The 24046-nt window shown below is 36.4% G+C and overlaps 2 protein-coding genes across 3 annotated transcripts in view; both read right to left on the bottom strand.

The window, feature by feature from the left end:
* Positions 1-5886, bottom strand: part of APH1B (aph-1 homolog B, gamma-secretase subunit) — a 32372-nt gene extending 26486 nt beyond the window's left edge. Inside the window, exons 1-2 of one of the 2 annotated variants that reach the window (XM_079126441.1) lie at positions 5705-5886; positions 4040-4210 (exon numbers count right to left, since the gene is read on the bottom strand). In XM_079126441.1, coding sequence (XP_078982567.1) covers positions 4040-4210; positions 5705-5817 — 284 coding nt within the window. In that variant the 5' untranslated portion in view covers positions 5818-5886. The remainder of the gene's footprint in view (positions 1-4039; positions 4211-5704) is intronic. The other variant, XM_079126442.1, reaches the window with a different exon arrangement.
* A 6354-nt stretch (positions 5887-12240) lies between these two features.
* Positions 12241-24046, bottom strand: part of RAB8B (RAB8B, member RAS oncogene family) — a 63076-nt gene continuing 51270 nt past the window's right edge. Inside the window, exons 4-8 of the mRNA XM_079125212.1 lie at positions 21514-21591; positions 20507-20596; positions 19325-19390; positions 17271-17321; positions 12241-16525 (exon numbers count right to left, since the gene is read on the bottom strand). Of these exons, the coding sequence (XP_078981338.1) occupies positions 16433-16525; positions 17271-17321; positions 19325-19390; positions 20507-20596; positions 21514-21591 (378 nt within the window). The 3' untranslated portion in view covers positions 12241-16432. The remainder of the gene's footprint in view (positions 16526-17270; positions 17322-19324; positions 19391-20506; positions 20597-21513; positions 21592-24046) is intronic.

The following is a 24046-nucleotide window of genomic DNA, read 5'->3' as shown; positions in this document are numbered from 1 at the left end:
TGCTAAGTGTGGCTGGTCAGTTCCACTACTGTCACTATTACTACTCCTTGTTGGCCAGAAACTATGCAACAGTGTAAGATTCTGACTCATAGAATATTTAAATTATATTTATTGAAACATATGTTTACTAAAGTAATAATGGAACCAAAACATTTTAGGCCGATTTGTCAGCAAGTACTGAAACAAAAGGAAATAGATTAACTCTAAAATTATGTTAACCAGAACATACATACTTTCTGACATTGTGTTAATTTAAATTTCAAGGTATGTATATTCATTATAGACTACATTAAGGCAATGCAGAATTCAACCAAAAAGTGTTCTTTGCTTTCCTGGACTCAAAAAGTCAGAAATTTAAGTGACCCTTTTCCTATTTATTTGGAGCAGTAACCAACTAAATTGTCCAACTTTTCTAAATAAAATAAACTTACCTATTACAGGGATCCTGTTAAAGGTTAACTAAAGCTTATAAGTCATATGTAATAGTAATGCTCTTCAACAAAGTTATCAATAAAGTAAAATTAATAATTTTGGAGAATTTTTTATACAAATAGTTCAGAAGTAAATAAAAGATTTTCACTATTTGGTATGGCAAAGTACTGCTATCACAAATACATTATATAAGTTCAAAAGTTTAGTAAATTTCCTCAGAATACGTAATAGGAGTGTTTGAGAGGGAATGTTATGGCACTAATAGTTCTCAGTGTTAACATCAGGAAGTGAGAAAGCACAAAACATGATCAGTTTCCATGTTCCTGACGAACAGAACACATGATTGTTGATGCAAGGAGTAGTGTTTCAATTCGACCATTTTACAGAAGTGGAAAATTCTTTGTTTGCACTTATTACTGTATTTCCAAGAACAGAAAAAAAATCCCAATTTTAAACTACTGGTAAACTATAGTCTTTCTTGTTTTATTTTTGAACACATGTATAATGGAGAGCATTGACTATGCACACAAATTAAATACACTATTTTAGAAATAAAAAAAATAGACTGATGCCTCTTAAAGAAAACTGTAGCACTGACCATGGATGTAGTCAGTGGTAAAGCCCAAGGCTCTAGGTTCAATAACTACTAAAAAACAAACAACAAAAAACTTGGAACACCCAGGTGCAGTGGCACATGCTTATAATCCCAGCAACTTGTGAGGCTGAGGCAAGAGGATCCACAAGTTTGAAGCCAACCTCAGCAACCTAGCAAGGCCTTAAGCAACTTAGTGAGATTCTGTCTCAAAATGTAAAAAGAGCTGGGGACATAGCTCAGTGGTAGAGCGCACCTGGGTTAAATCCCCAGTACCAGGAACAAAAACTAAAACAAAAAATCACCAGTGCAAACTCTCCACATTTTACTCTTCACACTAAATTCAGGTAGCAAAAATTTGAATGAATCAGTCTTTTAAATTTAAAAGTTCGAAACCTACTTTGGCACTGGGGATCATTAAACAAAATATTCATTAAACCAAAAACTCTGTATTTGAAAGTAGTATAGCATAAAAGAGCAATTTAAATGTATCCATGTGTTATCAATAAAGCGTTACAAAACTCTAAAAAAAAAAAAAAAAAAAAACAAAAAAAACCTAGTTTTAACTCAATTACATAACAACCAACATTTCTAGAAATCTTCTAGGAAACTTTTATAGAATATTTCAAAGGTTTATTAAAGATGCATTTTGCAAAAGCAAACAAAAGCACCTGTTAAGACATGTTTGTTCTACCACCTGTTTGCAAATTTCCACAGGTCCTTTCGGAGGAGTGTGTGTGGTTTCCTTAAGAGGCCAAAGAGGCTTCTCTAAACTTCCTTCCACGAGAGCCTGCAAACTGACAGCTGTAATTCCTTCCTCATTCAGTCCTACTCCCTTACAGTCCTCATTTAAAAAATGGATCCATGTTCAATCTATAGTCCTCCGGAACTATAGATTAGTGTCAAGAAAAGGTTGCCATTCAGGTGGAAACCATGGAGAAACAAGGTAGGGAAGAACAGCAGATACTCATTTAGGCACTCTGATTAAGTCAGGCTTATAAAGTGTAAGTCCTAAGCAGTTACTAAATTCATATCCTAAGCTGTAAAATTTTGTATTTAATTTCAAAATTAAGGTTTTATTCAAAATTTGAGCCATCACAATAAAAATGCAAAACCAACATGAACCAATGGTGATGCTGACAGGAAAAACAAGTGCAATGTGAGGCTAAGTTATTGAGAGCACAGTGCCCAGGCAAGATCACACTGCAGAATACGAAGCTGGGTTGTGAGCATGGGTAAAAATCAAGCACTGACTTAAAAAAAAAAAAAAAAAAAAAAAAAAAAGGCTTGAAAGCCATGACCATGTTTTCTGAGATCCACATGAAGAAATGAGGAATGTTTAGCCTTGAAAGGAACATGAAGACAACCACGCGGCAAAGATTTCATTTATCTGGTGAGTAGGGCAGAGGTCAAAAGAAGAGAGATTTTCATTACCTTAGTAGTATTCTACAGTAAAAATTAAAATTGTAGCACAGTTGTAACAGCTGTATGCCAGAAACATTCAACCACTGCTAGATATTCATCTGTTAGGGATAGTATATTCCTGTGAAAATTAAAAAACTTTTAGGTTTCTTTGAGGCAGAGTCTAACTTTGTTGCTCAGGCTGGCCTTGAACTCCCAGGCTCAAGCAATTTTCCTATTTCAGTCTCACCTCTTGAGTACCTGGAACTACAGACACACACCACCACATGTGGCTTTAAGTGTTACTTTTGATATTTATTTGTTGCTCTCCACTATTTCCAGGGACTAGTGGGAATTTCATGTTTAAACCTTTTCTAAGAAATGGCTTCCTAGTTAACAATTTGTAATTTTAACTGTTTTAGTATGGAAAGGAAATTCAGTAACTACTACTAAAAGCAAAAAATTTTTAAAAATACAGAAGGCCTAACATATTAGCAAGAACAAATTACTAGAAACCTATTAAGAGAGATGTGGAAGTTCAGTCTGGGTTGTATCTGTGAAATTCATGGACAGCTGTAATTACCTCATTAGCAGAAATGAAGACAAATGATACATTTATCATTCTAATAAGTCTTACTACGTAATCAGAGCCAATCTCATGACTGCTTGAAAGAAAATATCGTTCCAAGTTGTGTTTCAAATCAGAAGTTTCATGTGAGGTTCTCATGGGTCCCTCAGATGACATACTTTGTGACCCAAAAAGGGAACTTGTGTCCAAGTTTTGTTTTTTTTCCCAAACATTTCACTTCATAGATTTGAAACTACAGAAAATATCACAAAACGAACCACTGCTGTGCCCTAATACATTCAAAATAATGGAAAGCATAATCTCCATAAGAATTATCTCAGGTAGTCATAAAGAACATATAAATTCCAAGTTGGAAGCATTTTTGTTGTTTCAATTATTATTCCCTAGGTTGCTTTTCTCCATGTTAATTCTTCTAATATACAATATATTTTCTTGTTCATTTCTTGTCCCTTCTCCTCTTATTATAAACTCCATGAGGTCATAGATATTTTTAGCCATTGATGTATCTCCAGTACCTTGCATTGGCACTGGCACTGTCTGGCATTGAATAATTTTTTGGAAACCAGGCATGGTGGTGCACAATTGTAATCGCATGGACTTGGGAGGCTGATGCAGGAGGAACACAAGTTCAAGGCCAGTCTCAGCAACTTAGAGAGACCATACCTTAAAATAAAAAATAAAAAGGGCTGGGGATGTAGCTCCACGGTAAAGTGCCTCTGGGTTCAAGCCCAAGAACCCTAAATAAATAAACAAGGCCTGGGAGGTTGCTCGATGGTTAAGTGCCCTTGGGTTCAATCTCCAGTACCAAAAAAAGAAATAAGAAAAAAAGAATATTTTTTAAAAGAAGGACGGAATCTGCACAAGTTAAAGAATACTTAATATTTTCAGGCTGGAAATATACCAATCCCTTCACTTAGAACTATGCAGTAAAGTATGGATCCTCAAATACCATAGGATATTAATGTTTCACATTACCAAATCATAATTCAAATCTAACTGGGGGAAAAACAAAAGAAACGACTTACTTTAAAAGTCTATAATAAGCAAATCGGAACATTTCTTGAATAATGACTGAAACCAACACTCCAAAGATTAGCACATATTTCTGTGTTGGTCCATCTTTGTTCTCAGTAATGTGGCTTGCTATGAACCATAAAAGGGACGAAAGCAGCAGAGACACCAACCAGAAGAAAGCTCTGAAAATCAGGAAAAACAAAAATTATAAAGTGAACATAATGATTAATAATGATTTAAAATGGGGGTGATGCTGACTGGGAGAGAATAGATATTCTGAATTTTAAGTGAGGGGTAAAAAAATTCCCATAAAGTGGTACTCTGGATCAACTGGTTTTAATCAATGGTGCACTTTCTGTGCTGGGACAAACATGTGATCCAAGAGGAAAGTGACATTTGCCCAATAATTTTTTTTTTTCAACAATTACTTGTTTTCAGTGTCCCTATTAAATGCAAGTGCATCTGCAAACTCAACCCAAGGACTACCTGACTGGAACCTTGTTACTCTCTATTCTTCCTAATGCTTTGCTCACTGATGTGTCGAAACAAAACATAAAACCTGTGACTATCAATTTTCATATCCTTAAAATCTGGTACAAATTAAGGACCCAATGATCAGATATCTGCAAAGATATGTTTCCTGGGAGAGGGGAGTCTACAACTCTATTAATAGAGTGATTAGTATAAATCCAGAACGTGAAAACCAGTGCTCTGATCTAGACCCGTTAGTTTCCAGGCCTGGTTCTTACAACACTCCTGGGAATTTTTACAGCAATTTTTACAAACGGTTAGCCCAAATCTCTTGTTTTTAAATGACACGTGATATAGCACTTTCAAGACAGTTGCAGCAGGTGAAGAAGCTTTAAAAAAAAAAAAAAAAAAAAAAAAAAAGGAACCATTGGCCTTGCCCATAGATTTGTAGAGGAAGGCAGACGTGGCATGAACCAGTGAGAGCGGTCAGGCAGGTGAAAAACGAGATCATGACCACAGTCACCACCAGAGTCCGGTATTTACCAAGCTCCCAGAAGGAGATGCAAGATCAGGTGCTCTTGTGTTTTCACAAATTTCCACCCTTTGGCTGCACACCTGAATCACCTAGGGAGCTTTTTTTAAAAGCCTGAGCCTGAATCCCACACCCTAGACATTCTGGTTCAGAGGATCTGAGGTCCGGAGTGGTAGTCCCCAGGTGACTCTAATTGCCAAAGGGCGAGAACTACTGTCCTAGAGAGTACAGGCTATTTACTCGTCGGTGGTTACAGATGCCTTTGACAATATGAGGAAATTAGGGACTACCTCTCCAGAAAAATTAAGGATGCATATAATAACTTATCCAAAATTATTTTTTTCTCACAATTTTAGAGGCTTCTTAGCCCACTAAGACCCACCCACGGGTTTGTGATGCCTGCCATGCATCAGGGTCTTTTGAGACACACACTGTGAACCCCTTCTTCAGTGCCCGCCGCTGGAGTCACTGGGCTGTGGTTCTTTTCCTGCAGGCCCTCAGAGGAGGGCAAACAGCCTCAGGGGTCCGGGGTCTCAGTTCCCCTACCTCAACCCTCCTCCAATCTAAAACCCAACTAGGTCGACTCATTTGATGGGGACGCTAGGGGGTCGCGGGTGCCCCAGGCAGGGGAGGGAAGCCCCGGCGTCCGGGTTTCCTAGCGCAACCGCCTCACCCGGCGATGAGGAAGATGACGCGCAACGGCTCGGTGGCGATGGTGAAGACGTAGAGGGCAAGCGCAGGCCCGAAGGCAATGAAGGTGCAACCGAAGAACACGGCCGCCGTCATGGCGACCGCGGAAGCCAGGCTGGGGGCCCGGCTGGGACCCGTGAAGCGCCCGGCACCGTCAGAGTTGGGGGCGGGGCGCGGGGCGGGGCCAAGAGGACTCTGGGCGCGGTCGGGGGCGGGGCCAGGCGGTATCCGGGCGCGGTCGGAGCCGGGGGCGGGGCCGCGCGGTGCCCAGGGCTTTCAAATAGTACGGTAAACCATTACCTTTGCCCATTTTAAATTTACAGTTTTCCCACTTACTTTACCGCATACTTCCATCTGTACGTCTTGGTGGAAGCTGCTTCACTTTGGAAGTAAGCAAAGTAATGAATAATAAAATGGTCTATAACAATGGCCTTATCCCACTCTCAACAAGCAGAACAATGTGGGGGAATTTGTAGTCATTGTATATTGACCATATTTTAGTTCAGTTTTAATCCCTAAGTCTAGTTGAAAAATGAGAGGGCAATGAAAAAAAGTGATGAGCCTGCTTTTCTGCCTGTAAAGACATTTTTATCTGATGTCTGTTAGAACAGAAAGTAACTAGGAAACTGGTCATGTCACCAATAAAATAGTTATCTGCAGCCCTCAGTTATTTACTGAAAAGACATTGTTTCAGGCTTTCTCTGAATCATAATACCATCTTACATTTATGTAACGAATTGCTGCTTTAAACGTACTTTTAAAGCCAAGGGTGTAGCTCAGTGGTAGAGTGCCTGCCTAGTATGTATGAGGCCCTGGATTTGATTTCAGCACCCCCCCCACACACATACACACATTCTAATAATATATTTTTTTAAATATCACCTTTACAATGATTTCAACAATCCTATTTACAAACGAGAAGTTTAAGGCGAAGTAGCAGTAATATTGACTCAAGTTTTTATAAACATACTATTATATTAGTGTGTCCCCAAAACTTGAAAACACAGATACTAAGTGATGTTGGGAGTTAAATCCTTAAAAGGTGACTGGAGGAAGGGAAGGCAGGCACCTACTAGGGATACAGCTATAGAATGCTAAGAATTCTTCCAACTGGGTATATACTAGTGAAAGCAGTTAAGCTTTGTATTCTGGTAATACTACTAGATTTATATTTGTTCAGCCACTAGTTTATTCATTCAAAATATATACTGAAAGCCTATTACGTATTAGGCACAATGCTAGGTATTTGGAATACATCAATGAAATAGATGTTCTCCTGTCTCCATGGAGCTTAAAATCTAGTGGAGAGTCCTGATAGGCAAGTACAGGGTGCTATGAAAATATACAGGAAGAGAGAAGGACATCCAATCCAAACTCAGGAGGTTTTGCCAAAGAAGGTAATACTTACTCATATTTTAGGTATCAGCTCAGGAGTTAGCAAAGATAAGAAAAAGGGAAGAGAGGGAAGGATAAGTGGAATGTGGTCAAAATGCAAGAAACATTCTGAGAATGGAAAAATTCTGAGAGTCAGAGAGTAGTTTACAATGACCTGGGTGCATGAGAAGGACAAGAGGTAAGACTGGGAAAGTCAATAGGAACTGACCACAAAGGGCCTTGTAATCAGTTTTATGAATTTTAGAGTTCACCTAAGTCATGAGCTTTTATCAGGTGAGTAACAAAATAAGATCAGATATGGACAATGAGATTCCAGATAGGAGATGCTTGGTGTGTTGCAGGGTTGAGATAACAGAAGTCTGAATCAGGGAAGTAACCAATGAAAAAACCAGAGAAATTTAAGAGAGATTCAAGAATAGTGCAGAATTTAGTGACTAATGAGTTACATGAAGTGAGAGGGGAAAGTGAAGGAAAACGGCTTCTAGCGATTTCCAGCTTAAGTGGTTGCTATGAAGTTGGGAGGAAGAGAGAATATGGGAAAACAGGCACAATAATGGGTACCATTTTGGATACCCTGAGATTTAGATACTTACAGAATAGCATGTGGAGGTGTTCAGTAGACAAATTGGATAGACAGCATCAGGACAGATCTGGACTAATAATCCAGAATGAGACTTTTCACAATACTTGGAAACTTAGGAGCAGGTAGAATCACCACAAGAGTAAGTCAATGTTGCCAGAAACCAATATTTAAGGTACAAGAGGAGGAACCTCAAAGGAAACTGAAAAGGAACAGCCAAGAAGGTAGCAAGAAAACTAGGTGCTTGGTGGTATCATTGAAGCAAAGGAGAAAAAAAAAAAATTCAGAAAAGAGAATGTGGAGAGGTTAAGCAAGGTACTAATGAAATGTGTCCACTGGATCTTGCTGTAAGGAAGTTACTGGTGTACGTAACAGTAAAAGCCATTCTGCAAAGTGTTCTTAAACTAATATGTGGTAAGAAAAAGAGAGAAATTTGGATTTGGAGAGGAGACAGGAGACCAGTGAAAGGAGGACTCGGGATAGAGGGATACAGTTTTCTTTGTAACAAATGGTAGTTTTCATCCTGCTGGGCAGGATAAGGAAGGTCCATAGTAGTAGCACAGAGTGCAGCTACTGGCTCTACAGGAGTTAATCTGAGGACCCAGGTTTCATTAAACACTGATTTTATTAATGGTACAGGTTGAGAATATTCAGGAAACTGGAGACCAAAGTAATAACCACATACTATTATAGTAAATTTAGCTTCAGCTTGCAACAATATTCCCTACTGATTTTTGTGAAGGCAATGTAAGAGAGGAAGAAAATCTGTGAGAGAAAAATAAGGGAGGAAAAATTAATCATAAGAATCAGAGAAACCATTACTTAACTGCCTAATTCCTTTATTCTAAGTGTCCACAGTCAATGAAGCCTTTTTATAACTCCAAAAAGTTGATTGAACTTGAATTCCAGATTTATAATCCATAAAAAAATAGCCTCGTTTAGACATCAAAGAGACAAATTGCAATTAGGGTAGGATATCAAGTGATCTGCATTAGAGAAATGATCAGTGTTTCATAGAATATTAGTGCTGGGAAAAGACTGGGGATCATCCAATATATTAAAAAAAAAAAAAAAAAAGGCAACAGATAAGGAAAGAAACCTAGGAAATGCAGGTGGGTCTCAATAGCTTGGTGCAGTTGGATCTGGTATAAAGAGGCCTTTATTAAAAAATCCAGAATTCCACGTTCCAGGACAGTTCCGTTGCTAATAAAGCACCCAACTGCTTTTCCTAGGTTTCTTCCCTTGGCCTGGGACATTTTCCATATTTGGTTCAGACATATATGAACTACTTCCCCCTAAAATTTCACTGCAGTATTTATTCATAAGGAACAAAAATTAAGTTCCTCTCTTTAGCAGTTGTTATTCTTTTTAAAAAATATTTTTTAGGTTGTCAATGGATCTTTTATTTATTTATATATAGATCAAACCCAGAGCCTCACACATGCCAGGTTAGTGTTCTATCACTGAGCTACAACCCCAGTTGCTATTCTTAACCACAGCAATTCCTATTTTTTCTTTCATATCATCATTCAACTAATTTTACCTTAGAAAGGTAAATTTTTACTTATTTTATTACTTATTACAATTGCGTTAATCAACCTTCTATCACTGTGGCAAAATACCTGATAAAATCAACTTAAAAAGAAGAAAGATTTTGGCTTACAGTTTGAGGTTTCAGTCGGTGTTTGGCCCAGTCACTGTTGATCTGTAGAGGCAGCACATAATGGCAGTGAGAGCATATGGCAGAAAAGGCTGCTCATTTCATGACAGTCAGAAAGCAAAAAAAGAAAAGAGAGAGAAGGAAGGAAGGAAGGAAGGAAAAGGGCTGCTCACTCTTGTCTTTCTCTCCCTTCTTTCTTAGGGTTTCTGCCTCTTGCATAACCTTTTATAAAAACAAACAAACAAACAAAACAAAAAACAGTAGCGAGTACTACTTGCAAGCTTAGGCTGAATTTACTATCCCCTTGAAGGGCACACCCAATGACCTAACTCCCTCCCATCAGGCCACACTTGCTTGAGAGTCCACCATCTTTCAACAATACCGTCAGTTGGAGACAAGCCTTTAATACATGAGATTTTGGGGGACATTTAATACCCAAAACATAACAAGAAATATTTTATTATGGGAGCAGTCTCATATATCCCTGGAGTTAATATCAGAAAACCTATCTTTTTTTCCAGTACTGAGGATGAAATTCAGGACCTCATGCATGCTGGGCAAAGTGTTCTAACACTGAACTATATTCCCAGTCCTTTTTATGCACTTATTCTGTTGAGGCAGGGTCTTGCTAAGTTGCCTAAGCTGGCCTTGAACTTTCAATCCTCCTGCCTCTGCCTCCCAAATAAGGAAATTTTTGAGGGCAGAAAATTGAAGGGGGAAAGAGGGCTTACTCTTATTTGTCAATACACCAAACAGCATTCTGGGTGACTTATTAAAAGGAAATCCTCTTGTATTTAATAAAAATTACATATAGAATAAGATATTTAACACTGATTAAGGTAATATGAAGTATTTAACAAAGTGTAAAATAGTATAAGGACCAGAATAAAACCTCTTTTTCTTGCCGTCCTTATCAAGGCATTTATGGATTTACTCCAAACCTTTAAATTAAAAAATAAAGAAGAAAACTTCAAAATTATCCTTAGCTCCTAATTTACACTTAGCTCTCTTTTGTGGCATGTTGATTTTGATGATTACTGAAGGTCACTTACTGAACACTTATTAAACATTTACTATGTGCTGGGAGCATTACTGTGGACTCAAAACCTGAAGATATAGACCACCCACTCCCGTATCACAGAAGCTATAAGACCTGGAGGCTGGAATCTGGATAGATGATGTTGCTGTCCATTACTATGTAGAAGCAACAGGTTTCTCTTCCTGGGATTGAAATTGCTGCTAGTTGTTGGGGAGCAGGGAAGATAAAGATGAATTTCAGTTTCAGAAATGTAGTTTGATATACATATGATATAATGTTAGTTGTAGCAGATCAAAGGGCAGATGTCAAGTAAGACATTTGGCCTATGGAAAGAGGCTGGCACTAGAAATACACATTTAAAGCTGTATTAGCTCCCTATTGCTACTGTACTGAATGGCCATAAACTTAGTCGGGTAAAGCAGCATAAGTGTATTCTCTTATAGTGGTGGAGGTTTTAAGTACAGGATGAGTTTTACAGGCTAAGATCATGGTACTAGGGCAGGCTGGGCTTTACAGGGAAATTCTTTTCCTTACCTTTTCTAGATCCTAGAGGCTGCCCAGGCTCTTTGGCTCATGGCCCTGCATCCTGTGCTTCATCATCACATAACTGTCTTCTAAATCTGACTCTTCCTGTGTCCCTTTCATAAGAATGGCCCTTGGATTACACAGGGCCCAAGTGGATCATCCAGGATAATCTCTTAGTATCTCATATCTCATGATTTTTAACTTGATCACATCTTCAAAGTACTTTTTGCCATATACAATATAACTTAAAGATTTTAGGGATTAGGACATGGACACCTCCATGGGGTGGGAAGGGCATTATTTGGCATTCCCATAGGCAATATGAGCATTTAAAGAGTCACGAAAAAGGATGAAATTATGCTGGAAAAGTGGGAATCAGAAGAATATTGTCACTGAAGTTGAGAGAAGAGTACATTTTTAGGAGGAAGAGGTATACTTGTCAAATGCTGCCAAGAAGTTAGCTAAGACAAGGGCTAAAAATCATCCACTACTTCAGCAACTAGGTTGTTGTAAGCAGAACATCAGTGAAGTGGTGGGGGTAGCAGCCAACCTGGAGTAGGTTAATGAAAAAATGAAGACAGTAACTACAGACAATTCTTTGTTATACAAGCCAATGAGAAAAAAAATAGTAAGGCGTGAGGCAATGGAGTGGGCCAGTCAATGATGTTTAGATGTTAGAGAAGAAAGGTGTAAGATGGGATAAGAGTTTTAAGGTATAAGGGGCTAATGGTTCCCCCTAAAAAGCAGGCTAAGTTAGGAAGATGAATCAAGAGAAGAGGCAGAGAAAGGAGCCCAGTGAGAAAAGATCCCCTCTGCCACCAAGACAAAGGAAAGGGGATAAAGGTGGACTACAGATCAGGGAGGGAGAGAAGGCTAAATGCTTTGTGAAATGATGCTTTGCTCTGAGAGGTGGGAGGTAAAAATTCTGTCTACCAGTAGGAAGCTTGACAAACAGCAAAGGTTTGAAATGGATGTGGATTATAAAAGCTGAGACTGGAAACATGAACAAGCAAAGTGACAGAACATCAACTGGGTTGGTGTGATCGAACTGATATTTCTCAGTGAAAACAAAACTACGTTAAGTTATAAATTCTCTACAAATTTGCAAGGACTAAGAAGGGAAGCATGATCAGTTTATAGCTACAGGTTCTACAATACAATGACTTTGGTATATCCTGAATTAAGTATGAGCTGGGCATCTGGCCATTTTTCTAAATCTTTAACAACTCTTGATGAGATAAAAAGTTTGCCAAAATATCACAACTAGCAAATTCGCAGAAACAGTTTAAAAATGTGCAATCCACTTCAGTGAGTCATGAATATTTTCATTATGTAGTTTTTATTTTAGACAAACATTATTATATATATATATAAAAAAAAGTTCACCTGGAATAAAACCCATTAAAAAAAAAAAAAAACCACACACATACACAGCATCAGTATCAGTACAGAGTTAATGAATTGGCTTAAACAAGATTAACCACATGACAGGTCCACTTTATCTGCAGGAGCTTTTCACATTAAGCCATTGGAGCAAAAATAAAATAAACATACACAGTAGGATAATTCTATGAAAAAACTAGATAGTTCCCACTAGGGGCATGATTTTAGTCAAATAGTTTATGGTATTTTTTTCAAAAGATTGCAGTATCAGCTGCAAACAAAATAAAACCCTCTATAAGGCCATAGGAATGAGCTATCATGATTAAATTCACATTTTTAAAAAGATAAGAAAACAAAATAAGACGTTCTATTAGTTCTTGGCAATAAGAAATGCAATTGCATACAGCACATTTCAAGAAATGAAGTAAAATCTAAAAATATCCCTAAAGTAACTGTATGCTAATTTTCATTTCTGTACATTTCAATTTTTTCATAGTGAACATGACCCACTAATTTTATTAGTCTAAAAAAAAGACTAATCTTAATGTAAAATTTTGCTAGAATTTGAAATTTTATTAGCATACCTTATCCTTCTAGGTCCCGCTATATTAGGGATTTCATTTTTAGATATGCCTCTCCACCCCTGGATATAACGAGAAGGAAAAAGGACTACCTTTTATGTTTAAAAAAAAATCTAAAAAACCTGATTGTAGAAACAAGTGCTCATAATTTGAGATAAGTAAACCAACATAACAAAATGTGGCTTAAAAATTTTAAGCTTAGAAGCTCATCTTTAAAGATTAAGAACTAAATTTAAAAAGAAATCTAAGTCATAAACTTGAAAAGAGGGCCTGCTTAAATGTATCACTTACTCATCATAAGAAAACCTTATAAGTCTTAATACAGACTCTCAGCATTCAGAACCTGTAAAATGGAGTTAAAAATTCTTACTTAGAAACTTCTGCAAAAATCTATATTGCACAGCTAAATTTATTAATGGACACAGAGTGATAATACTTTTTTTTTTTTTTACATTATTGGATAGGACATGTATGTTCTATTCTAAACTAAGCTATCATCTACCTTTCCTAAGAATGCCTTCAGCTCAAAACAAAACAAAACATGTAATCTAAAGTTTGTAGGATGCTTAAAGGCTGGCTCACCATTTCTCTACTTGGTATTAGAATACTAGGTTAGCTAAATGAGGTATAATTAAAAAATAGTCCTTCAAAGTAAAGAGTAAAGTCTTCTGAAATTTTATAACAAAGACTGCACAAAAATGTTCCTGTAAATAGTAAGAAATCCTGTGGCACCTACTAATCGATGCACAGGTGGATTATTTTATCATAATCTGTTGGAAGTAAAATATAGCTAAAATAAGTTCCCAGTGAAACATTTTACAATCAACTGATTTACATGCTATTTAGTTACAGCACATTTTCATTGTCTGATACCCTCAGACTATTTGAAAAGGTCTAGTCCAATCATCGTCAAAATTAGCACATTGATAATAAAGTGCAGCCACTGAACCACTAATACTGCTGCAAAAATCTTTATGTACCTTATCCATAAGACCACAAATATGTTCACCAAAAAAAAAAAAAAAAACTAGATTTCTTCAGTTTCAGCAGGGAACAGACAATTATCTCTTACTAAATTCATCTACAAATAGAAAAAATAATGCACTATATGTACATTATTAAGCAAAATGGAATATTTATTGGGTCATTTTACCATGCAGAAAGTGAATTTCCTATGGTCTTAGCTCAAATTATATACAATTTAGCAAAGCTAAATGTAAGAAAATAGCAAGGACAATTTATTTTTATATAACAGAGCATATACTCCCAGTTTGCTGCTACTTCAAAGAGCACTTTTAGACTCATCTAACTTTTACAGGCTCTTTCAAAAGGAAGTTCATGGAGACTAGTTATTAACCCACAAAAGACAAAATAAAGAATGAAGAAATACAACAAAAGCAAAGCATTCTGTTAAAAAAAATAATAAAAGCTAACCACAGAATATGTCAGTTTTGGTTTGCAGACAACCCCTGAGATAGAAACCAAAGTGTTAAGACACCAAGTAGTCAGAGGTAAAAAACTAAGAGAATTACATTCATTCATGGTGTCATAGCACTTGCCTTTTAGAAATTATTTTGTTACCATCCAGAAAGCTTAACTGCTTGAATATTTTTTCAGAAAATTAGTAAATATAAGATGCTTCTACGAAATTGTGTTTTCTTTTCAAAAATGTATCTCATTTGAAGATAGTAGACTTACAATCAACTTGTAATCATAGAATTACTGATTATACTGGGACAACAACAGGTTAACTATTAACAAACAAACAAAAAAACTAAGGAAGCTGAAATTTGTCAACAGTAAGTTCAGCATAGCCACCAAAAATTGCTCTGGCATATTTGCAGTCACTAAATTATTTCTAAGCTTTCAAACATGGAATAAAGGCTGATTGGTCATATCTTAATTTGAAGCAGAATTCTCTGTGGTAACAAACAATCCATTTCCACTTCCAGTTCCCATTCTTAACTACCTAGTATGATAGCAGCCTTGGTAGGCATAACAGGAAGAATGGTTATTAACAAAATTCATTTCCATAGTCACCTCTTTATTATCCCCTCCTGTTAAGACACTGAAGGCTACAAAAGCAACAATGACATTATGATCTGAATTTGGCACATAAGTTAACACTAAAAACCATCTTATGTGATGGCTACATCTACAAAATGAATATCAGTACCAGTGTTTGGTGAGAAAGGCAACGAAGCTTTTGGTTGGCTTTGGTCCAAATAACTAGACCAAGATGTATAACAATGAACCTAAACATATGGAGCTGGGTTCTACACATTCAACAACAGCTGTTTTAAAAGTGAAACCTTCATCGTTTCTCTTAATGAAAGGCAAAATTTTTCTGAGATGATGCACTAGGTGTAATTACTTTTAACTTTTAAAAAACCCCAAAATAGAACCAAAAATCATTATTGTCACCATTACTAAGAGCTATCTCTTAAATTTCTATTGACAAGTCATCTCTCTCCCTATAGGTATGCTTTCTGCAAACTACAATCTAAATCTAAGTTTTGTTAATCCTGCAGACAAGGATTATGGTAGAAATTGGGTATTAACTAAACTAGTAAGCTAAGGGGTGAACCTAAGAAAAAAATATACTATATGTTCTGATGTGACAGAACCACAGTTATATGCTAAAATAAAACCCTAAATTATACATTTCTCACCCTATGTGAAATCTCAGCTCAAGAAGTTCACAAATAGACAACAATGTTTGAATGTTACTAGTTTTAGATAACTAAGTAATTACAGTAAGTCCAACATGGGAAAGAACAGCAAATACAAACCCCAGGAAAAATGAGATTATGGAGATTTCCAAATGCAGTTTCTATAGCTCAGGCAGAGGTAATCAATTTTAAAAAGTGATTCATCCAGCTACCCAGACACAGGCAAAAAGGATCAGGAATGAAGCAACGCTCTTAACAATCTTAAGAAAGATAATTGTGGATGCTGATGAACAAGTAGGTATTTTTATGACTTTCTGAAATAAATTTCATCAGAATTTAATGATTCTTATATAAGAAAATCACAAATCAAAGCCTTTAAACAAATGCTACCAATGTGATATTTGGCCCTATGAACCAGACCAACTGTCCTTTACTTTTAGTCTATCAACCTCTGCTTAATGTTCTGTTGTCTTTTAAACAATCCAAATGTACAAATTTGTCTACAACTTCATGCCACAAAAGTGTGCAAATATGAGTCTAAGATGTGCAGTAATAAGGAAAGGCTAACACTGATGTGCAAAGTGAAAAAGAAAGATAGCAGCTTCTGCAACAGGCAATAAAAGAAAGAAAAAACCAGCAAGGTCCTGCATGTGTCTCCACTTCATTGCTTCCATGTATGAAAAAAAAAGGAGCCTATTCTTTTGCTAGGCCACGAGGCTGGATCCACTTGGCATTCTGTGTCGAGAGGTCTAAGTTCAGTGGGTGCTCTCAGCAGCAGCCTGGCAGTGTGACTCTGAGGCCGGGTGACCTGTGCTTTCAGAAAAGCAGGAAAGGGCCCTCTAGGTGTGCTGCAGTCTCTCAAAAAGAAAGAGTTCATCAAAGCAGCAAACAACGAAAGAAACTGGTCTTCTTGGATCGGTTTTCTGTTATTTTCACCGGCCCGCCTGCCCCTGATGAATTGCTGTCATTCTAAAAAACAGAAGATAAAGTTACCAAGGAATGAAAGTTTCATGGTTTAACCCCCAATTACCTAAAAATAAAAATAAACCATACCATGTGAAATGTATATTCCAGTGAAATGTGTACTCTACCAACTGTTATTAGAAAGGGAATTAGTTAAGCTCCATTGTTGTCTTTTTCTTTGAAAATGGTGAGTTAAAAAGAGAAAATGTTCCTGGGACAGCACTTTTATTTTAATAATATATTGGGTAGGAAGGTCCAATTTCCAGTTCAAAGAAATTATAACCAATGGAGTATAACGTTTCAAGGATAGTGATGGAAACAATGTGAAGATCCTAGTGTAGAAAATCCAGTTAGAGGTAAGAAAAGCTGGTAATATAAGGTATACAATTAGTCAGAACTTGGGTTAAAACAAACTTTCAAGGCCCTCCAAATGATTAATCACTGAGACAGTTTCAAATTTAAGCAAACACCAAGGTCATAATATATAAATATCCATCACATGAAGGTTAACTAGATAATTTTATGGAAAAATAATTTGTGCCATTAGTATTTTCATTATTTCAATAAATTCAATTAGAGACAGCTACAGTGCAGGAATAAGGATCCTAAAGAAATGGAAATAAAAATCAAAGTCGAACCAGATGAATATGTGAGTCAGGAAAAAGTGAGCTTAATTTGAGTATGTTATTCATCAAATGCCAAATTTAAAAACATCCACATAATGGAAATAAAAATTCTAAGTGATACAAACCATTTTTCTGTTGAGTTTTGTCATTATATCTCGTGCAAGTGTAAAAAATGCCTAAAGGTAAAATAAAAAATTTCATTATTATATATTCATGTTTCAAAATAGAAATAATGGAATTTTAAAAAGTATTTCATTATAAATATATTACTTTAAGAGTTTTCGAGAAAAAAGCACAATTGTAATCATAGAGTGCACATTAATGTTCTATGATCTTTTCCCAATGATATCATAAACATTTCAAACTGTCATTCATTCATTAACTATTTTTTGCATGTAAGGTCTGGTACAAGTTATGAATAGCTTTCTCAGTACATCAAGAACAAGGCAGAACCACCTCCACTTCCCCAGAAAAGGTCACAGTGCCTGGTCTAAGGAGATGCAATTATTGTTTAATGAGTGAATGAAGGATTATGTAGTACTCTATAGCTCTAATATCTATCTTTGCAAAAATCTCCATCTTTAATTTCTGATTGTTTTCTGAGGATGTACCATCTTCGGTGTCTTAACACTTTATCTATATTCTCTATTGATCCAAACCAAATCTTTTTAAAATTTGTCATCATTTTTGGTTACTGCAGAGTCAAGAACTCTTAAAGCGTCTTCAATTGTTTCCCTGCTAAACACACTGCTACGTCAGCCTCATTGTTTCCAACCACTCCTGATCCCCAAAAACTGTTCAGGAAAAGGATTATTAAACAAAACCATATGATAACTACTAGTGGTATTCATGTTATCTCATTGTCACAATGGTCATGTATAAGTAAGGTTCTAAGAAAGCTTAGTTTTTTTTATGAGGCTAACCACACTAATTTAAAGCTTTGGGGAAATTGCTAACTTCTCTAGAACACCTGACCTGAATAAGCAGCTCAAGAAACTCTTCACTCTATACTTCCACAACTCAATGGTCCCTCTAAGCCACAGCTGTGATCAGGGTGCAGGCATTAACGGGAGACCAAGCCTGTTTCATTAAGCCAGAGTACAGAGATCATCCTGTGCAAGTGATCCTACAGGGCCATCACAGTGAGCAAGCTTTTCTGTTTCCACCATTCATGCTGAACTAATGTAAGAGGCTTGCCCTCTCTCCTGCAGAGGGAAATCCTTTTGTGGCAAGCAGAAGGAAGCATTTTTCCGCTTAACTATGCTTGTATAAATAAATCAGTAGAGATTTCCTGTTTCCCAATACCCATCAGCCAACCTATGAAAATGTTATTTAAAACAAAGAAAATGTTCTGATCAGTGTCCACTGGCCAATAAAATCATTTAAGTTTGAGTTTTACCCTTCATGTTGTGACAGTGAGTAGCCTAAGAAATTAAATGTTTAGGCGATCAAGCATCAGTATTACCTAAGCAAATTACTTTATTAACACAGATTACATATATTATTTTTATGACCAGTTCAAAAAAAATTTTTAACAAAGAAAATATTGATAAATTCTGCCCTTGGTAAAGAAAACCTATTCCTCAAAGACTTTAAATGATGTGGTTTTCTTCAACAGCTAACTTAATTAAAATTTATTAAAGCTACTCTCTGATAAACTCTTATTTCTACTAAATATCATAGTGTTACAATGTATTGTACTTAATCTACTTCAAATGTGTACACAAAGGGAATCTGTTCAAAAAACCAGCAGTTTAATTCTCTCTTGGGAGAGTACAGACATGAAAGTAATTTAACTTGTCTGCTACAGGCTACTACAAGGTGACATGAATGATGACAAATGAGAAGACGACACCTCTTTGGCCTGCTAGTCCAGGATTTCCATCTTCCCAAACAAAGGACTACACTGAACTTAAAATGAACTTCTCTCTCCTGTTTGGTGAATTTTAATTGAACAATCTAAAAAGAAAACAAAACAAAACAAAAACCAAACAAATCCATTTGAGGGCTGGGTGTTAGAAATTACGCACCCAGACACCACATAAAGGTCAGGGTACACAAAATGGAGGTGTGCCCACAAAAGGCTTTTTCACTTGGTCAGAAAATATCAAGGGCTTTGAGAATCACTTGAACATGGGCATATAAAGTACTGGTGCCATTACCAAAATTTCTTTCTTACCTCTTCTACATTTGTACTGGATTTTGCACTTGTCTCCAAGAATTTAATCCCGTAGTCAATTGCTAACTGAAAGGCAAACACAAACCTTAAATCCAGTGAAAGTGACTTGAAAATATTTGTATATTTTAGGGTTTTCAAAGTCTCCCAAATAGGTTATCTATTACAGAACTCCTCAAATTTCTTAGCCTTCTTCTATTGCATTTGGAACTTAATAGCTGAACTTAATAGTAAATGTGGCACAACTTTAATCTAAAACACAATGTCAGTACTTTTTTGTGTTCTTCTCAGAGAACTTTTGGTTTTCTAATATACAGATAAGAAAAACTATGAAACCGATTCCCACTCCTACCATTTAACTTGGGACTCATTTATCCTTTATATTTTCTCCAAAAGTACGATTCTCCAGGTCACTTTTAAATATTTTTAAATGAACTGGTTCATACTACTGATTTAGAAAAATTGTGAATTCTTCCATATTTCCATTTACTCCCAGAGAGTTTCCAAGTTCATTTACCACACTAAAATTAAGTGAATGTTTTTAGGGGAAAAGTGTGCAGTCAGATTAAAAAACAAAATGCATTTTGCATTTGTCCCTGGAAAAAAAGGATAAAGTAAAATTCTTGAACTTAAAGAGTGAAGCTTCTTAATTTACAAAATGGTATAGAACTAAAAAGGTATAAAAAATAAACTTTTGCTTTATAGGACACAAAATAGAAAAGCCTACAAATGACATATCTACAGCCCGATCAGTTATGAAAAGTTTATCCATAATGGCCTAAATTTTTCTTAGAAAAAAATAAATTGGAAAATGATTATTGAAACTTTACCTGTTTCCCCCCCACCCCAAAGAGAATGAATTGGTTTTTTAACTTCAAAACTGGGTTTTTCACACAGATCTGGAAGAAACAGCCTGAACTCAAAGTTGCAGAAAATCTTAAAAAGGATCAATTTGTATCTCCCAGAAAACATTAGCAAATTCTTTAGGAGTGAGTCATGACCACACAGTATACAGAGTTGGATCCTGAATACTAATTCGCACCATTCAAGTATGGATTACATCTCTTTGTTGCTGATATCCAATTCTAAAGGATTAAAAAACATTTTAAAAATTTAGATAAATAATTAAATAATATTAAAGATTTAATGTAAGGAGATTCCAACCTTTATTCAGTTCAAATTTACCTTCTCCCCTCTCTCTTTTGACACTTGTCTTTTGTCATTCATATCACATTTGTTACCAAGGATCATTCTTTCAACATCTGAAGAGGCATGCTGCAGGGAGAAAATAGTACATTATAAAAACAGCCTGAGAAAAATCACAGCTATTCAACAGGAAAATTCTGACCTGTCAGAAACACATCAATGTATTTAATAATAAGACAAATAATCTTTCATTCAATACAAGGCCTGATTCAGAGAAGAGTTAAAGATGGGAGGAGGGGAAATGCTATGGCTTAGAGCCTCACAGAGTCTCTACAAACTCCTTCCCCAAAGGCTCCCAGTCATCATTTTCATGGCTTTTTATACATAAGACCAGGGTGGGGGCAAGCAAGACAGAAAAAACATGACAGTGATCCAGTGGAGAAATGTTTTGTATGCTGAACTATTTAAAAAATGTATTTATGTGGATTAATATAAATATGTACAAAAATATTTCAGAGTAAGATTTCTGAAATGTCAGACATTTTTAAAAAGTCATAATATCAATTATTCTGGAATTAAACCAAATTTCAAATACCTAAGATGAAGAACATGAAGGGCAAAATAGTTGCCAGAGTAAAAATATAGTTTAGCTAGTCACACAGCATGGCAGAACTGATAAAACTGGGAAACAGATGTCCTAATTCTGACTCTCCTCTTTAAAGGCTGTGCAAACACTGGAAAGTCACTTCCTTCTGACCTCAGTTTCTGTGTGTATATATAAAAATTATACACACAGAAATCTTGGAAAAGATTTTGGAAAAGATCTAACTCAAGTTTAAAGTTCTGTAAAATTGCTCCTCTGTCTACAAACCACAGCAGTCAGACTGGCAGCACCAGAGATCTTTATAGAGTGAAGTGAGAAGGCCCAGCCTTCCCATGCCCTACTTGTCAGAAGCCTGGCTGCCTCTGAGAGAGACAGAGGGGCCTTCTACAGTAAGCACTCAGCAGACTCCTCTCTAGTATCATCATTCTCTTTCCATACATACCTCTTCAATGTTTCTTATCCAATTTTTAATATTGTCAAAGGATTTTTCATTTGTGATGTCATAGACCAGCATAATTCCCTACAAGAGGAAACAAAGGTCTTTCTGTAGTACTTCATATATTTAAAGTTATAGTATATAATGTCAATGTACTCCTACCCTCCAGAAACCTTTTGTCCTTTTTTTCTTTAAAAAGGGATTCATAATAAATTTGAAAAGTAGAGAGAAACAAAAACATTCTTCCATTGTTTCACCACATAAATAAATAAAACTCTGTAACATCTTCACTGTTCACCTTTAATGAATGAGTGATTGTGGGAAAGGTAATACAACCTTTCTACCTGACCTCACATGGGTACAATCAGCATCAACTGGAACTAAAGGTAAGTTTAAGTTAAAACAGAGATAAATTGAAAGGAGGAGGTAATCACTTCCATTGCCTGTTTATTCCAAGCATAAATCACCTTATTTCTTAATCCTTTACTAAGAATGAGATCACACTGCTTTAAATTTTTTATATAGGTTGATCAAAATGTCATCATTTGTCTAAGTAAATTATAGACACTTAAAATACAATGCATTTGTTACACAGGTTTAATTAAAGGTACTGTCAATATATTTTTAAAGACCCCACATCTGGTATTTCTAAAAGGTTCATCTTCCAAATGTTTCAACTAACACCTGTATGTTAACAAGTTCACAATCTATATTCTCAGACCATTTTTAGTACTACATGCTAGATTTGCTCATTTATCCATCCATTCAACAAATATTTAGTAAGTACCTACTATATGCCTAACATAATAACAGGTGCTAATAGTAGTGAACAAGATAGCCAAGTTCCCTTCCTCTTGGGGATGACTTGCAAAGAAAACAGACAATGAACCAATAATTACACAATTAGTTGTAATTTTGACAGCTATGAAGAAGCAGAAGGAGCTCTGGGCTCACATGTCAGGGATATAATCTTAAACTGGATGAAAGGCTGGAGTAGTAAGGGAAGATTTCCCTGATGAAATGACATTAAAGCTAAGGTTTGCGGACTGAATAGACTTAGACTGGAATAAGGGGTTAAGGCTAGGGTGAAGACAGGAAGCCTGAGGGTACCTGGCAAACAGCAGAAATAAAAATATCTCACTGGCATGAAAGGCCCACCAGCCCACTGGAATGAAAGAAAAACAGCTAGGGAAGAATGCACAGACCTATTGGGAATAGGGCACAAGATGAGGCCAAAGATGTGGACAGGGCCAGAAGTTCCTTAGGTACCATCATCTAGATATCACCTGTTACATTATCTCCTGCAATCACCACAAACTAAGTAAAATATGAGACTGATTCAGTCCCCTCCTGAATCTTTTATTCTCCTTCTATATTATCATTTTGGTGAAAGGCAAAAAAATCCAGCCAGTGAACAAATAATGGTGGGCAAGTGGCAGTGGAAGAGGAGGGGAAGACCCCATAAGAATGGAGGAATCTGGAGACAGATCATACCTTCCCAAGTCAAGGAATAACCATTACCCACTTCAGCTCTGTCACCCTAGCACCACTCCCATGAGTATAGTCTTTTAAGCAATGAGTTGGATGTGATGGCAGCTGGTACCCTACAATCTACCAGGTTGGGCTCTATGAACTCAACTGTTCAACCTTCAAAGACTCTAAGCATAGGACTTCATCATAATTCAAGGTTTCAACTTGGGCTGTTTTTTTTTTTTTGGGGGGGGGCATGGGGGGGCTGTTAAACCCAGTATTCTACCACTGAGTTATACCTCGAGCCTTTGGCTTAGGCCTAAAAGCCAGGGATAAAGCCTGACTTGGGCCTAAGGTTCTAGGCATGGTTCAATACACCTCTGCTTCTAAGCTGCCTTATTCACCACTCTATTCACAGCACCACACAGGACCTGCCCAGAGCCAAGCAACATAAATGCACTGAACAGATGAGGCATTTTAGGATGGAAAATAACCATCCTAAAATGATGATAAAGTGATGAAGTTATGATAACATGCATAAGGCCAGGATATAGCAAAGAAGGACCTGGCAGTAAAGATTCACCAGATTCTAAGCCTCGAAGAGTCATGGATCATTCAGCTACTTCCTGACCAGCTGGTATGATGCTGTGAGATTCCGGAGAGATGAGCCATAAGCAGGGGATATTGGGGGGTGATGTGGAGTTGTGAGAGATAAGGGATGATGGTAACAGGCAAAGGGGTCAAGAAATGGACACTTAGTTATCACAGGGTCTGTGGTCTCCTAAGACTGTCACGAGGTATTAATAAAAGGGAAAAAATCTCAAAAATATATGAACACCTCAGAATGTAAAAGAGTTCCAGAACATCTCCAGGCTAAATGCTTGATTATTATGAAGACCAATGGCAAAATATAGTTATTAAACAAAACACATCACCAGAAAACTCTTTAAAATATCTTGTTTTCACATTTTAAAAAATTATTTTCTCTCACTGAACTAGATTCCAGCTTGAGTCCTATAATCAGAGTAAATGAATATTCACGTTTTACTTTCACCTTAAGAGTTACAAA

Source organism: Sciurus vulgaris (assembly GCF_902686455.1).
Source record: "Sciurus vulgaris genome assembly, chromosome: 2".
NCBI classification, from domain to species: domain Eukaryota; kingdom Metazoa; phylum Chordata; class Mammalia; order Rodentia; family Sciuridae; genus Sciurus; species Sciurus vulgaris.
Note: the sequence above shows the minus strand (reverse complement) of the source record. Positions and strands in the feature narration are given on the sequence as shown.